The sequence below is a fragment of the Ambystoma mexicanum genome, chromosome 5q (assembly GCF_040938575.1).
Source record: "Ambystoma mexicanum isolate Mex_15411 chromosome 5q, UKY_AmexF1_1, whole genome shotgun sequence".
Classification (NCBI taxonomy): domain Eukaryota; kingdom Metazoa; phylum Chordata; class Amphibia; order Caudata; family Ambystomatidae; genus Ambystoma; species Ambystoma mexicanum.
In genome coordinates, this window is record NC_090933.1 from 917,949,923 (window position 1) to 917,965,679 (window position 15,757).

Below are 15,757 nucleotides of genomic sequence, written 5' to 3' on the forward strand. Positions count from 1 at the left end.
GTTCTCTCTCTTCCCACCTGCGCATTCTTCCAAGACAATGTCTTATAGCTGATAGATGTTTGTTAAATATATGCCTTAAACCTACATGGGACTGGTGCTAATTAGAAGTCAAGTGCCTAGCATCTTCATTGTCCTTAAGCCACTAGCAAATGGATGCACTGCAACTGTATTTTTCGCTTTACTAGACGAGGCTTATTATTTAAGAAATTACGCAAGGCTTCAAGCTGAAAATAGAATAATATCAATGTTCTTGCCAAGGGAATTAGGAGGAAGGATGAGTATGAGAAATTGAAGCAAGTAAATTCGAAACTATGTTGATATAATGGGCCTACACATTAGCAGGCAGTAATTTAAACATTGCAGTATTAGATACAATATTGCGACACTTTAAACCACTGTCAAGGCCACTATCTCAAAGCCAGGAGTCTTGTCAGAATACACTGCTGGATGTAGTAGTAAACACCTGTAACCTTTTTCTAAATGAGCAAGTACCAGGCGGTTTTGACAGACATGTTGCCAGACCGCTCTTCAGTTTTCGTTACGAAAACTGCCACTTGCCAAAACGCCTTTAGGCGTTTTTGGACTTAATGTCAGCTAATGAAACAGTATATAAGGAACCCCATAATCAGATGTGGGGATGACGAGCTATAGATAGGAAGACATGAAGCGAAAGGAGGCTGGGTGCTCGTGATGGAGACCAGAAGCTGCAGGCAGAGGGGTCAGACTGCGAAGATGCATACCAGCAGGCACTTCAAACAAGTTGATGCTTCACTGAATATTAAAATGTATTTTTTTTGCAAACTATGTGTTTTATTTGTGGTTAGCTTTCATGAATGAATGCAGACGTATTTTTCCTATATTTTGCACCCATACAAGAACAAACGAACTGCTATTTCTGAAGAGAGAACTGATTGAGCCAATTAAGCACCTGAAATCTTGTATAGAATAGAGACGTGTGACATTGTTCAATGATCAGAAGGGAAATACAACATGATGTGCATTTTGAAGAAAGATGTGCATACAATTGCCGACATACAAACAAAAAACAAAAATATTTTTGAGAGTAGTTTTTCCAGGTATGTATAGTCCTGTTTCGTATGTTTAAATACAAAACGTTTTTTAAAAAAACTTTTAAAAATGTATGCTAGTCTAAATATATTATACTTGAAATGACTTCCTTGAATAAAGGTGTTCAAGAAGATTCAGGGCCATTATGCATGTCGACTAAATCTCTGCAGAGGTAAGGGTACTTACTGAAAACTGTTCTGATAGTAAAGTTGGTACAGGGGACTTAAGGGGAACGAACGGTATGTTGCTTATAAGTAGATACTTTCTCTAAATTTCTCATCCTCAAATCTGACACGTTCTCTGACTTTTATGTACTGGGAAGCTTTTATCTGCCTCAGAAGTGGACAGGTTTGTACAAGATGCGGTGAATATACAAAGATTACACTACAATGCTGCAAGCTTTACTGTTAGCAGATTGATCTGCAATATTATTGACTTCTGTTAGTGAGATTCGTCTTCCAGTTCAAGGTTCTTTCCGTCATAATTTACCAAAATGTATTGCATAATTCCTTTCCACTACTTTTAATATCAGGAAACAATGTGACGTCATTGGTTTCGTGTGCTGGTGTCATTACTAAATTCGATCTTGTCTAATCTGTAGCTAGACGTCTTTAAACACCAGGCTAAGAATATTTGCATACACTGCTTGACAGCAAAAAGTTCACATACGATTTCACCTGCAAATGGCTTGCTAGGCCAACCCATACTTCAGGGGGCTTTACTCGCATTGTTTTCGGGACATCAGTAATTATGAGAAACCTAAGAATACGGGAAGCTGGGATCAGCAACAAGCTAGCTGAAACCAGCTTCTGCAATCTAGGACATAGCAAGATGCAGGATTTGGTGATGATCCATGTAGCTGACTGTATTCAGAGAAAGAGAGAACCTATACTCATTTTTCTGCTTTTTCTGTAAACCAGTTCTTACAACCAAGAACGTTGCTTCCTAATCTGTGCTCTTTGAATAGTATTGCTTAAGGGCATGGTTGGCCATACTTGACCAGTTTCGTGATTAGCGATGATGGGCCTGTAGCTTGCAGGTTGAAAGAGGACCTCCTTACCCAGCCCAGATGGCCGTGCACCTGAAACAGCACAGAGGCAGTATTCAGAGTTTAGAAGTAGCACTGCACACTCTTGCAGCCGTCAAGCTGCTTGGTTTTTTCAGGGAGCAAAAATTCAAATGGTATCCCAATAAACAGCCATAAAAAGTCACTTGTTACCACAATTCAACATATTCACAGAGCATACCATTTCTTACTCGCCAAAAGTCAAATATCACCAGCCAATGGCCAGTGTTGAGTGCACATTTTGCACCTTGTTTTATATCTATTTTGTCTCATCTTAAATATTTAAAGTAATGCTCAGAGTAAATGAATGAATGCAATCTTGAGCTTGCTTTGAGATAAGCTTTTCTTGCACTAAATAGCAGGTTTATTAAATATTTTGCAACTTTGCTCATGCTGGTATTGTTCCTATTTTATTCTGCTCGTCTCTTCTGGCTTCTAATTTATTTGACACGCTTTGTGTCTACAGGATGTCAGCCAATAGCATGGGTTTACTTCCATGGCATATTTTCCCTACGCACTTGGTGTCAATTGTTGTAACTTAACTTTTCACTGTTTCTGAAGTCTGCATCCATATTTTAACTTCGCTGCAGAATGTGTATGCTGTGAGTTGTTCCCTTTCATTGACTTTCAGAGCCCCTGCCCCTTAGTTTCTGAGTACATGCCAAATATGGATTTCAATCTGTCTTGTGAGGTTTATTTACAAGGGAACATCTTTGATTAGTCCTTGCACTGTTGCCAGTGAGACTCTTGTTTTCAGGTGTTTCATTTATTTTTAAATTCACACGACTGCATGCCTAATCAGACATGTATTTGTGAGAAATTGGGATTCACTCAGATTTAATCACACACTACTTGACCGAAAGTAGTCTATTGCAAAATAGCCAATTGCTCATACAGTGAAGTCCAAGTATTCTCCTTCATAGTCTGAAGTTGAATTCACGCGCCAGTGTTGTTTAGAACTGACTTAACCATTTATACCGGGTTGTCAAGGGCCGGAATCCTAGCGTGCTTTCAGGATATCCCTCATTCATTTTCATGATGAAAAAGTAGCATACGTTTAGATTCATTGTTTGCAAATTTATCTCATGAATATTAATGAGGGGTATCCTAAAATCCCGGCATGGATCCCACCCTCAAGGCCTGGAGTTAGCTGAATGATTTGTACTTTTTATTCAATTTTTGTTGTTGGACCAAAATGGAACATCCTCTGCCCATACATGACATTTCACAAACTCTGGTTGGTCCTGTTAGAAATATGAATGTTTGGTTTGGCCCATAAAATGTACCTGTTGTAATTATTTTGTTCTTGAATTTGAATTTGAGAAATGTTCTTGTGCCAGTTATTGCACAATTTGTTGTTGGTTTGTAAAGTGTTAGGCAACAGTAAAACTAGTTTCTATTCCTGAAATGTTTGTTTCTTGCCTTGTTCTAGAGATGTTTATTAACCATGATCAATGCAATAGCCTAACATTTCGCCTGGTGCTAATATTCCCCTGAATGATTTTAGCATTTCCTACCATGTTTTGGGCCATCTTCTCTATTGTTTGACACTAATACATCAGTTAAGATAGTTTGAATGAATCAAGACGGGTTTCAAGTTGGACATATTAGAATTACCAGTTTCTTTACTTCCCTTTTCTCTTGTTTGTCCTTAGGTGAAATTGATTCATGTTATGTCTGTGATTGTGTTTACTGTGCTTCTGCAAAATATTTGTTGTCAACACTCCTGATGTGTGCCCCTTTACCTATGACATGTTACATTGTTTTCTTTGCTCCATTTTGGATGCGGATTGGATCTCCATTTGCTTTGTTTTCTTTGGGTTTCTTGAACAGCCAGTGCCACCTTCTTGCTCTACAGTAAGCTGTTTTTCTTTCATTTCTAAATGTTTGCAAGACGTTCTCTTTGCTTAATTAATATTTCATCTCTGTTCCATTCAACAATCATTTTTGTTTGCGACTATATGCATGTTGCTCTATGTATTATCTTAACGAATGAGTGTACAGTCTGAGCTCAAATTCCTTTTTATCTATGCTTTGGCTAATATCTAGTTTAAGTAGATATCTATATAAGAGCCGGCAGCGCTATCTCTGTAGTTCTGGTTAAGTTTGAGTTCCCATAGGATGAGGGAAATGCTAGAAACTTTGGTGTCACTTGAAGAAATTGCAAAACTTTCTGAAATTAGTGTGCATCTGAAATTGAATTGTTTAAAAAAGATTCTAAATCTATTGTGACATATAGCATACCAAACATCAACAAAAAGGGTCTTATTTTTTGTATACAGGCCTAGGTGAAAGCTGAAACACAGCTAACTACCCTTGGAAAACCAGTATACCAGGGAACGCCGCCCACTCACTAAACCACTCCATAGGGAAATGGCTGTGAAATCAAAGATGACAACTTCGATTTTTATAACCTTATTCTCTGGAGCATGTGACAATAGAATGATGGGTAATGAAGAAGAACTAAACACCAGTAGTTCAATGGCATCCTTGAGAGTAGGTCGTTGGCCTCCTGGCCAGTTGGAGGAAGGCCTGAGAATGTAACGAGACACAGTTGAGTACAAGAAGCTGTCGAGACCTGGAGGAGAGAGGTAGAGATATCTGTTGAAGACTGGAGGATCGATGCCCAGAAAGGTGCCATGAGCAAGAGGTGCTTGGATCTTGGTGCGTTGAACTCGGGTAGAACTGTGATCCACTGAGCCCTGGTTGCTGGAGGGGTTCTGAATCCAAGAAGAAGCAGGTGAAATCAGCAGAGAGTCAAGAAAGGGTCCAGAGAACAACTGCCAAGAGACCCAGACAAAGCACAGGAGACTGGGTTGCAGGCGCAGGGTAAGGGATTATGGAGGCACTGCCAGGACGTTCCTTAGTGGTACTACGAGAGCTGGGGATACTTGGCTATCCTCCGGAAAGAGAAAGTGCACAGCAAGGGGATTTGTGAGAGGCAGGCAAGACAAAAGACATTAGAAGGCAATGTGTAATGCAGATACAAACAGAGAATGACTTTTAGGGATACTACCGAGTGGAAGAGAGGGCATGGAGATAAAAGTAATGATTGGGACCTGACACTACAGTCTAGTTAGCATAGTGAAAGTACCAAAGCATCAAAAAGACATTGTAAGAGAAAAAGAGTCCCAACACATTATTTTGGTAAATGTGGTAAAATTACCAAAGCGTCTAATGGGTATTGTAAGAGAGGAATAGTTGTGATGTTGAATTCCTTGAAAAGTAGTAAAAGGGCCAAACTGCCCAAAAGAGAAAAACAGGCCTGATATTACATTCTTCTAATTGGAGTGAATTTCTCAAAGGAACATCAATATATTTTTTATGGCTACTTCTAAATAGAGCGTCCTTCACTAGTTTGCCACAACATATGTGCATTGATCCATCATTGTATATCCTGTACTGCTTTTGGTCTCACTGAGTAGTGGGTAATGTTGATCAGTACTCCTCTTTTTATGTTCACTCCTCTTCCGTCTTCTATCTCTCATCAACTTCCTTCCCTCTCCTGCACTCCTCCTTCTGCCACTCCTCTGGCCCCTCTGCCACCACAGACAGATATGCCACATACCTGTAGCCCTCCGTGGAAGACCTTCAAAAGTGGCAGCCAGCTTCACTTAGCTACCCTCCACACTCACTCTGCCGTTAAACACTCTTGTGACATCTGCCACCTCCTTGACTCAATGTCATGGCTCTCACCGGGACGTGGTTCACAGCCATTTCTGTCACAAGTTTTCCCACTCCCCCCTGAAGAACTAAAAGATCCTCTCTAAGCCCAGGCCTAACCGGTCTGGCGGCAGAGTGGGCCTGATCTTCCCTGAATGGGTTCCTGCTACTATCATACCCACTCAGTCCTACCGCTCCTTTGAAAGCCTTGTCTGCAGGCTTGGTTCTCTCCTATCCTCTTGCCGACTCTGGCCACCATCTGAAGGGCCCCTGTTCTGGTCTCCCTCTTCCTTTGTGTGGTCTGACCTCATCTCTTCTCTCCTGGCCTCCACCTCCAAGCTTCTCTCCCTCAGAGACTTCAATATTCACATCGACCCCCTTGATATGGCCTCTAGGTCCTTCCGCAACCTCTGTGACTCTCTTTCCCTCTCCATTCTTCCCTCCAGGCTGACGCACCAGACACGCACCTTGGGCACTGTCATCTCAGCAGACATCCCCTTCTCCAACCCTCTCACTACACCTCTCACCTGGTCTGACCATGCTCTCCTGTGCTCTCACCTGGACCACCTGGATCCCCCGGCTAAACCCCTGCCCACATTGCCAGTCTCCTCCTCTGTCATTCGACCAATGAAGCAAGTGTCAGTTGCTGCTTTTGCCACCACTTTCATTCCCCCTCCCACTCCTGCCACTGACTCCTACACTGACACAGCCCTTACTAACCTTCAACTCTCCATCGCCAACACTCTGATCATCCTTGCCCCTGTCATAAGGATCTGCATGAAGGCTGCCTCCAAGCAAAAATACCTTTTATGACTCTGACCTGGCCTGACTGAAACGCAAGTGCAGAGCTGCTGAGAGGAAGTGGTAGGCTTTGAGCACATCCTCTGACAGAATGGCTTGTCGCTTTCTCCAAAGGCGATACAGACTATCCATCCGCTTGAAGAAGAGGGCCTATATCCAAGCCTACATCTCTGGAGCCACTAACAACATGGCTGAACTTTCATAATCTGCAAGGAACTCGCCAGTCCTACTGCAATCTCCATTTCTCCTCCTCCTTCCCTGGCCCTCTGCACTGCACTGGCCTCTCACTTCATTACTAAACCTCAAGACATCCTGTCCTCACTCCCCTCTACACCACTCCCTTCCCCTCACCCTCTCTCAGGCCCACCCTCTCTGTTTCCTCCTTCCCTCCTCTTTCTCTCCGATATCACCTGATGAGATCTCTATACAAGTCTGCGATATGAAAGTCTCATCCAAAAAGGTGCTCCCCTGCTCCTCCATAACTGTCAAGGACAAAATTGCCTTCCTTGCTCCAGCCTTGGCTGATTTCTGCAATCACTTCTTTGCCACTGCATCCTTTCTGCTATTCCTCAAGCACTCCCTTGTGCACCCTCTCCTCAAAAAGCCTTCTGCAGAACCCCCCTGTCTAGCTAACTACCACCTTAGCTCCATTACCCCCTTCCTGGGCAAACTCTTGGAGAAACAGGCCATCACCCTTGAACACTTGCCCTCTAATCTCGACTCCAACTCTACTTCTGTTCTCATCCTTCTTGACCTTTCCTCTGCCTTTGATATGGTCAATCATGCCACCCTTATTAATCGGCTCCCTCATAACCTTGGCATCTTGGACCTGGCTCTGGACTGGTTGACCTCCTTCCTCTCTGACCGACCTCCCCAGTTTTAACTAGGCCCTTTTCTCTCCTCCACCTCACCCCCCGCCTGTGATGTCCCTCAGGGCTCTATCCTCTCTCCATGGCTCTTCAACATCTACCTTGCCCCTCTTGCCCATCTGATCTCTGCCTTCTCTTCTAACTTCGAGTGCTATGCGGATGACACGCAGCTCTCCTTCAAACTTGCCTCCTCTCTCTTTCCTGACTGTCTACTATTATATGCATTGAGCATTTGTATGGCTATATAAAGTGTTTCCAGGTGCCACAAGACAAAAACGGAGGGGATGGGGGCAGAGGAGAAACAACAATAACGGCCCTACCAGGCCTTGTGACATTCGGTTTGGGGAAGTGCAGCATCAAGAAGTGCTGGGGGGACAGGAGAGGATAAGGGATGGGGTGCGAGAGTGAAGGAGGGAGAAATGCTGGAGGGAGGGAGACCAAGGGGCTGGGCAAGTGCTAAGGGGTGCCCAGGAGGGCAAGTGCCAGGTAGAGCAAGGGGTAGGGATAGCAGTGAGGGGGGGCAGCCTAGGAAGGCTAGTCAAGGAAGGGTGCCCAAGAGCAGTGCTGATAGGAAGGAGTGAGAGGGGAGGACTGGATGAAACGACACAGGCATCCAGTCGTAGTGGCTGGAGGAGACTAGAAGGGCAGTGGGAGAGGGAAGGAGGAGGAGAAAAGAAAAGCATTGAGAAGCTTCCAAACCTTGCCAAGAAGGCCCACTTTCAGCTCCACCTCCTCAGAGGCATTCCCCCCTTTTCTCATCCTGCCCTCAGAAAATACATGTCTTCAAAGCTCTGGTCCTCTCCAGGCTGGACTACTGCAACAGCCTCTTCCTTAATCTGCCTAACTCCTCCCTTTGCCCCCTTCAAATAATCCAGAATAGCACTGCAAGACTTATCCTTGGCCTCAAGCCCAGGGACAGCATCTCTCTAGCCCTAAAATTCCCCCACTGGTTCCCGGTTGCTGCAAGGATCAAGTTCAATACCTTCTGCATCAACCACAAGGCTTTCTGTGGCCTGGGACCCCGCTACATCAAACTCTCTCTCCCTAAATACCTCCCTGCTAGAGCCCTTCAGTCTTCTAGCTCCAACTCTCTGCAGATCAGACGCTTTTCCAATCAAAGACTGGGGGGTAGATCTCTCTCCTCCGCAGGTGCCTTCCTCTGGAATGGCCTCCCTGTCCCTCTCAGACTTGAGCCGAATATCCTTAAGTTCAGGAAGCGTCTCAAGACCCTCCTTTAGTCTTCCTCCTTTCCTCTCGCTCTCCCCTGCAAATGTCCCCTCTGCCTCCTTTTGACAGGTTGCCTGGTTCCTTCATATTCTTACAGGGCACCAGGCCCTCCTCGCCCAGTCTACCCATGCACTTGGTCTCCCCTGGGCCCCCCAACCTACATGTGCCCTTCCGGGCTCACTCCCACTGCACTAGCCTGGTTGGCCTGCATCCCTTGGAGCCCTTCCAGCCATGTCCCTCAAACTAGCACGTGGACCTTCTTCCCCTGCACACTCTGCATTCCCCTGGCACTTGTTAACCTGGCCTTCCCTTGGCACTCGCTTAACCCATGGACCCTTTTCCAAAATTGTCGCCACTTCCCCCTCCCCTCTCCCCACACTTCTTGCTTCTGCACTTGCACGATCTGAATGACACAAGCCCTAGTAGGACTATTTTTCCTCATTCCTGCCCCCCCACCCTCTCTTTTGTCTTGTTGCGCCTTGAAACACCTTTTGCTATATAGGTGCATTATAAATACCCAATAAATAAAATAAAATAAATTATTGTGTTCAAAATAAGTATAGCCAAATATAGGATCATAGAAACAAGTTAATAACATGCCAGACATTTGAAAAACGGTATGAACAAATGATCAAATGTAACTTAATTCAATCAATAAATATATAACAGTCACAAATATTAACATTGTCAACATTGTAGGGTAAAAACAAATATAAGCGATAAGTGAAATCGGGTAGTAGTACAAAATCAACATCATCTGAAATAAATTCTTGAGATAGTCCTCAGAAATGTTTCAAAAGAAGTAATTCCTTAGCGTTCCAATCATGGGTAATGTAAAAGAACAACATACTCTCAGAAAATAATGGATAAAAAAGATATTTAGACATTTGAGAACGCACATAATACATACAAGGGAGGAAAAACGCAGAAGGAAAGTGAACAGAGCAGTAGAATTAAATTAAGTACTGAATAAGATATCACAGGGTAGCATCCAAAATTGTCAAGATGATAATATTGCTATTTAATAGAAAGAACGTTGTCCTTAAAGGCCATTAAAAGAAAGATGCACTACAATAAAATGTGGTTAATACTTGAATACACATAACAAAGTATCAAAGAGGGTTCAAAACCTCAGCAATTACTGCCTGATTAGCATGTTCAATTGACGTGCTAGCCGATTCAAAATTGGAATGGGGTAAATAAAAGACATGCCATTTGATATCATGTTTCAGTAACATGCTCGAGAAAGTTGCAAGGCATTTTTCTAATATGTGAATATTACAGAATACAATTCCACTATTATTTGACATTAACCCGTTGAATTTGTTTCCAATTAGCTGTTAAATGGCAGAAAACAGTCAAAAAATGGTGAAACGGGTGAGAAGAGAACTCACTCACCTTGGAATTAACGGAAAGACTTCCCAGCTAAATATTGAAATAGAAAGGGGTATATGAACATAAAAATTGGTTTGTAAAATGTTTCAGATTTGATCCCAGAATGTTTCAGTAAATTTACGATTAAAGGTACCCTCTTACGGGAGGATAGCTCGGGGGCAACGTGTTGGTCTTAGTAGCAAGACAACGCATAGCAACTGTGAGAATCTCTAGTGTTCTCCCGCCACCTCCTCTGGGATCTTCCACTCGGGTGGCCAGGGAAGGGCCATCGCTTTTGGATCCCGCCCCTGGGGGTGAAAAGCAAGGGAGGATTACCTGAGTAGAGGGTCACAGGGGATTGGGAGGAGAATGTCTGAAGGCGAGACATGGTATTCCCCCTCTCACCATTTTGCATCAGAAGTCCCTTCTCAGCCTTCCTGGGATATTTTCAATCCCATTCCATCTCCCCTTCCCCATTTCCGACTAATACTGGGAAGAAGAAGAGGCAACAGAGAGTAGTGAGGGTTAACTGCAAGAAACACCTTGAGAAACAGAAGGAAGTCGGCCACCTACTACCATTAGGTTGTCCCATTAATAGAGTGAGGCTGGGTCAGGCATTTAACACTGACTATTCACACCTGGCTCCACTTGACTCCCGTTTTAAGTATAAAAGGTGTGGTTTTGCACAATCAAGAGAGCGAACTGTGAATCCTGATTGACACTGAGAAGCCAAGGAGCAAGGAGCTGCAGGGAGAGAAGCCTGGAGGAGAGCGGCATGCTGAGAAGCTGGCCTGGTGTTTGAAAGGGGTTGCAGCGTGGCTAGGGTGCCATGTTTCCAGGGAACGGGAGCGAGGCAGCCTGTGTCCTGCTGACGGTGTGTGGATAAGTACTTGTTCCCTTTAGACTTGTGCCGGTCCAAAGTGGGTCTCTGGGGCAGGTGATGAGACCCTGACCTCGATCCCAGATTTCTGGAGAGAAGGCTCACCAGCGCAATGCTACCCTGTGATTTTGAAGTCAGTAAGCGGGAGACACTCAGGAACGTGCAGCTAGCTGGAGCGGGACGGGAGAAAGACAGACTTTTAAAAGCGGCACAAAGCGGAATGCAAGAGAGAAAGCAGAAAGTGAATGGAAAGCTACAGAAAGGCGCACTAAACTGGAGTTAAATTATTTAGTAACGTTAAATAGGTTCTATGAAGAAAGAAATGATTGGGTTAAGCACCAGATGTTGAAACAGACTAGTTCTTTTCCAGATACAGACCACAAATGTCTATCCAAAACCCACCCCACTGAGCATATGACCCTTTTAGTAACATGCTTGCAATGGATGGGGATGCAAAATAACTCGGACACCAAATAATTGAACCAACTTGGGAAGATGGCAAAGGTGCTGTTTTATTAACAATAATATAAAACAGGGAGTTACAACAGACTTCAACGGACGTTCGCTTGAGCTCTCAGTGCATTTCTTATAAAAACATCCTTATATGAAAATAATAGGCCAGATGTGACGTCAAACTATGTGCCAAATAATAGAAAACCTATCAAAGGCTGTGATAGGCTTAAGGGGAACATCTAAGTATACATTGCATAGCAACTAGGATTGTGATTGACTGCCCGCTATCAGGTGGACAACTTATGCCTACCTCTAAAAACATGTAATCTTCAACACTTTTAAGTACACAGTTTATCATTTGTCTTCAAACTATAAGGCCCTCTGTAATACGGCCCTCTATAATTGGTTGGTACGCTTGTGCCATGTCTGGAACATTCGGTTCACTTAGCAGCATGTAAGCTCAGACCCAGGTGCCAGGAGGTGGACTTGACTTTACCTCCCCATCCAATTAGCCCAACATCTCTCATCACCCATGAAGATTGCCTTTGAACTTGGCCTTGCAAAGTATTCTTGCCTATGGTAATATATGCGGGTGCGAGCACTCACTATCCTTGTTCTAGGACTCCACGCTCAACTCTATTTCAATCCTTGACTAACTTGACAGGAGACCAGAATTTGGTCCATTTTGCAGCATTTAAATGTCTTAAATGAATAAAACTTGTCATGCTTGTTGTTCTTTCTTTGCACCTTAACAAGGGGTGATTCAGCTTTGTACGTTCACTGCCATCAAGAATAGATAACCAACCTTAGCTGCTTCAGCTTTGATACCAGGCCAAAAAGCCTCGCCATTCATATACACAATATCAGCTTATTCTTGCTGCAACACATTTCTCGCCTTTTCTCTCCATGGGTCCTGGCTTACTAAATTCATGATACTGATGTCCACTTTCTATGCAATGGCGGCTTCGCCTGCAATCTATTCACTATATATAGCCAGCTTCTAAGATTACTTAATCTACTTGCGTTGCAGCATCTGTACAGTTATTGAATGGCTTGCATTTTCTGCAGTGCTTCGCACACTTACAATCTTCTTTTCGCTTATGAAACTTTACTTGATTCTTAACTTTGACGTCAGTTTCTGTAAGATCCATACAGGGTGTCACACTCGTCTTTCATGACGTCACCAGCTCCTCTTTTTGATCTTTTTCATATTCCTTCAGGGAGTTCTTCCCTCAGATTATCGTCTCTTCGGGGATACATTTGATAGGGCTGTCTCAGTGGGTACCTTTTTTTGAATACTCGCCATGGTATGGTCACAGCTGCTGGTGTTAAGCATGGCACAATCTCAGGCTTCCATCATATAAGAGGTAGTGGTGAGGGATTTCCTTCAGAGGCATATAACTGCTCCTCGACACCACAGTCCAACTCCCAATTCAATTCAGATGATAATCTAGTATGCCACAGTCTCTAGACATTAAGCCCGGTAGAAATGTTGAATGCTTTATATAAGAAACAATCATGCAACAAAATCTTGCCGGGTCAGGAGTCGAAGTAGCACCTAGAAAGAGAGATAAGTCATTATTAATAGTCCTCAGCAGCATAGTATTTTGGGATCGTGCAGAGGAAAGGAGAGCAAATTTAGCTCTAAATTCATCAAAATGTTAAATATTATTGCCTATAAATATTAGGACACAAACTTAACCTTATTAAACTAAAGCTTGCAAAAAGCTACTTTGCTCTTTATTTTAATCAGGTCCTTATTCCTTCACTTTTGCGATACACATTTAGAAGGTTTTGATATATGAGGATATACTAATTCCTTTACACGTGACCAAGTGGGATTAATAGTATTAGGTTTTCGGAGTTCAGAGCGATTACTAATGAAGAAAATATCAGCTAAGGAGAAAGGGGATACCAATGTTTCTCAACATTAGAAAAAGTTGGGGTATTTGAAAAATCTTTATGGCAAAAACCAACATTGTGCTTCAAAGCAGTATGGTACATTCTAAAATTAGGGAATTTAATTCCACCATTATCCTTGAGCAGTTTCAATTTACTAAGAGAAATTCAGTAATTTTGTTACTTAAAGAGATTTAATGGGAATGGACTCTATTGCCTTAAAAATAGAAAAAGCAAAAAAGGGAAACGTGAGCATGTTCACCATAGGAAGGAATCAAAATAGCTTCAAAGTGACCCCATAAGATCAGATATAACTAAATATTCTCCAGCATGTGGTCTGGCATGGAGTCACATGCTGATGAATATTCCCTGTTGTCAGGCTGGGATCCTCAGTAAAAGAAAAAACAGTTTAACTTTCATTTTAAAACTGTATTTTGCCTCAAAACCAATCACTGTCCTCTAGGTCATACTGCCCTGTCCAATGACAGTCCTCTCCCTAAGCTCCAACCCTGGTGGCCATCTTTAGATTTTTACCACACACTTCAGTCCTCCCGTTGCTCTCCTAGCTAATCTTTTGCTTTTTGGAATTTTTCCATAGAAAATGGACTAATTTTGGCTGATTTTTGCTTATCATTTTCGACCAAAGGACAACTACCAACAGCAGGGATCTGCTGTTGGTGAAGATCTTCATCCATCGACGTTTTAAGAGGCTTTTCAACCATGTCCGAGGAGAAAAAGGAAGGCAGGAGTCTCTTCAAACTCTGCGTGAAGTGTGGATTAAGGAACGTATTCGTCGAAGATAGGCATCATAAATGCTTATATTGCCTGCATTCGAATCACGATTAGGAGGGATGCGAGGTGTGCCATGGTTTCTCAAAGAAAATCAAGAAAGATCACTACAGCAGGCTGGCAGCATGGCTCAAATCGAGCAAGGCCCCGGACTCGGCCTTCAGGCAGGGTCATGCCTCACCTAGGACCGGCCAGTCCGAGGAGCGGACTCCCTCTGGGAGAGGTCACGATCCTTTGAGGACGCCTCGCCCGCAGGGTGTCAAGAGAAGGCAAAGCTCTGTGACTCTGGCTTTGCTGAGTTTGCTGCTGATGCGGGTCCCAAGTCGGGCAGAGCGTGACCACCATAACCATCAGCCTCCTCGGTTAGCTTGCTGACAAAGAGAGCCTCTTCTAAGAGAAAGTCCTTAACCCCGTCCCAACTCTGTTTATCAGCAGACAAACCGACGAGGGAGAAGTCCGGGGACGACCCGCCAAAACTAACTAAGACCTCTCAGTCTGCCAAGTCAAACAATTCAATGATGGCCCCATCGACGAGGGCCTCGACGAGCACATAGTCGACAAAGTCCACCAGAACAGCATTAAAGAAGAGCGGATCCGTGAAGGTGGTGCCTACAAAGGCCACCCCGCATGTGTCCTTACCCGTGATACAACTGCGGAGGCAGCAACATAGGCAGCAGGCACCCCAGGGATGGGGAAAGGCCCTGTGACCGCATCGGCCCAGAAGCCTCCGGAGAAGGAAAGAGAGGAGGACAAGGCACCCCCGATGGAATCTCCACAGGATGTGGGCCTACGTGCTGCTCCAGGAAAACCGGTGCAGGTTTATTCAAGCTGCGATAACGGCAACCATGATTTATCTGATGACTACTATACAGACAACAAAGAAGGAGTCTGAAAGTGATGAGCCTACGTCCCCTGCACGCACAAGGAAGTGCATCAGTCCAGACCCTACGCCACTGGCTCCTTTCACCCCTCAACCAAGGGACGTGTCGCTGGATATTCTGACGACTCTACACTCACTGGTCACAGAGATCCAGCAGAGGATGCCCCCTGCGCCACCACAGGCCCCTCCGGAGCCTCTCAGGTTGAGCCTTCCTTGTCGGAAGCGAAACTCTAAGGGAGGTGCTGGTCCTCGATGTCACCAGACCCCTCCTCCCCCACGTGACCTGACTCTACCCGGAGCTCCGGCTACGCACACGGACACAGACACAGGCACGGAAGACGACTTTGTGCCAGCTGACGGGTAAATACCACACACGGACGACTGCTATAGGGCCTCCCCGCCGGACGAAGTTGGATCCTTTTACTCCATGATGTCCGGGGCCTCTGACTGCTTTCAGTTAGTACCTGAGGAAATTAAGAAAGAAGTGTTGCTGAACCAGCGGTGCAAGTCCAGAAGGACCATCATGTCTGTTCCTTTCCTGGATGATATCTGGGAGGAGGGCCCGGTGCTAATGAAGAACCTGAGTATGGCCCGCCCAATAGTGACAGACTGCAGAAAAAGTACAGTGTACCAGATTCAGCTCCCAGATGCTTAAGATCTAAGCTTTCGCCCAACTCGGTGGTCTTGGCTGCAGCCAGAAAGCGTTCGCCGAACCCATCGTCGGCAGCTATGATACCTCCGGACCAGGAGGGGAAGAAGCTGGACTAATGGTCAAGAGAATAATCTAT

General features: G+C 44.3%; 1 protein-coding gene across 8 annotated transcripts in view; it reads left to right on the forward strand.

Moving 5' to 3' along the window:
- VPS13B (vacuolar protein sorting 13 homolog B) overlaps positions 1-15,757 on the forward strand; it is a 3,421,660-nt gene that overhangs the window by 2,183,564 nt on the left and 1,222,339 nt on the right. For 5 of the 8 annotated variants that reach the window (XM_069621427.1, XM_069621422.1, XM_069621424.1 and 2 more), the window contains exon 26: positions 3,968-3,991. The exons of the other annotated variants lie outside the window; for them this stretch is intronic. In XM_069621427.1, the coding sequence (XP_069477528.1) occupies positions 3,968-3,991 (24 nt within the window). The remainder of the gene's footprint in view (positions 1-3,967; positions 3,992-15,757) is intronic. 8 annotated transcript variants of the gene reach the window in all.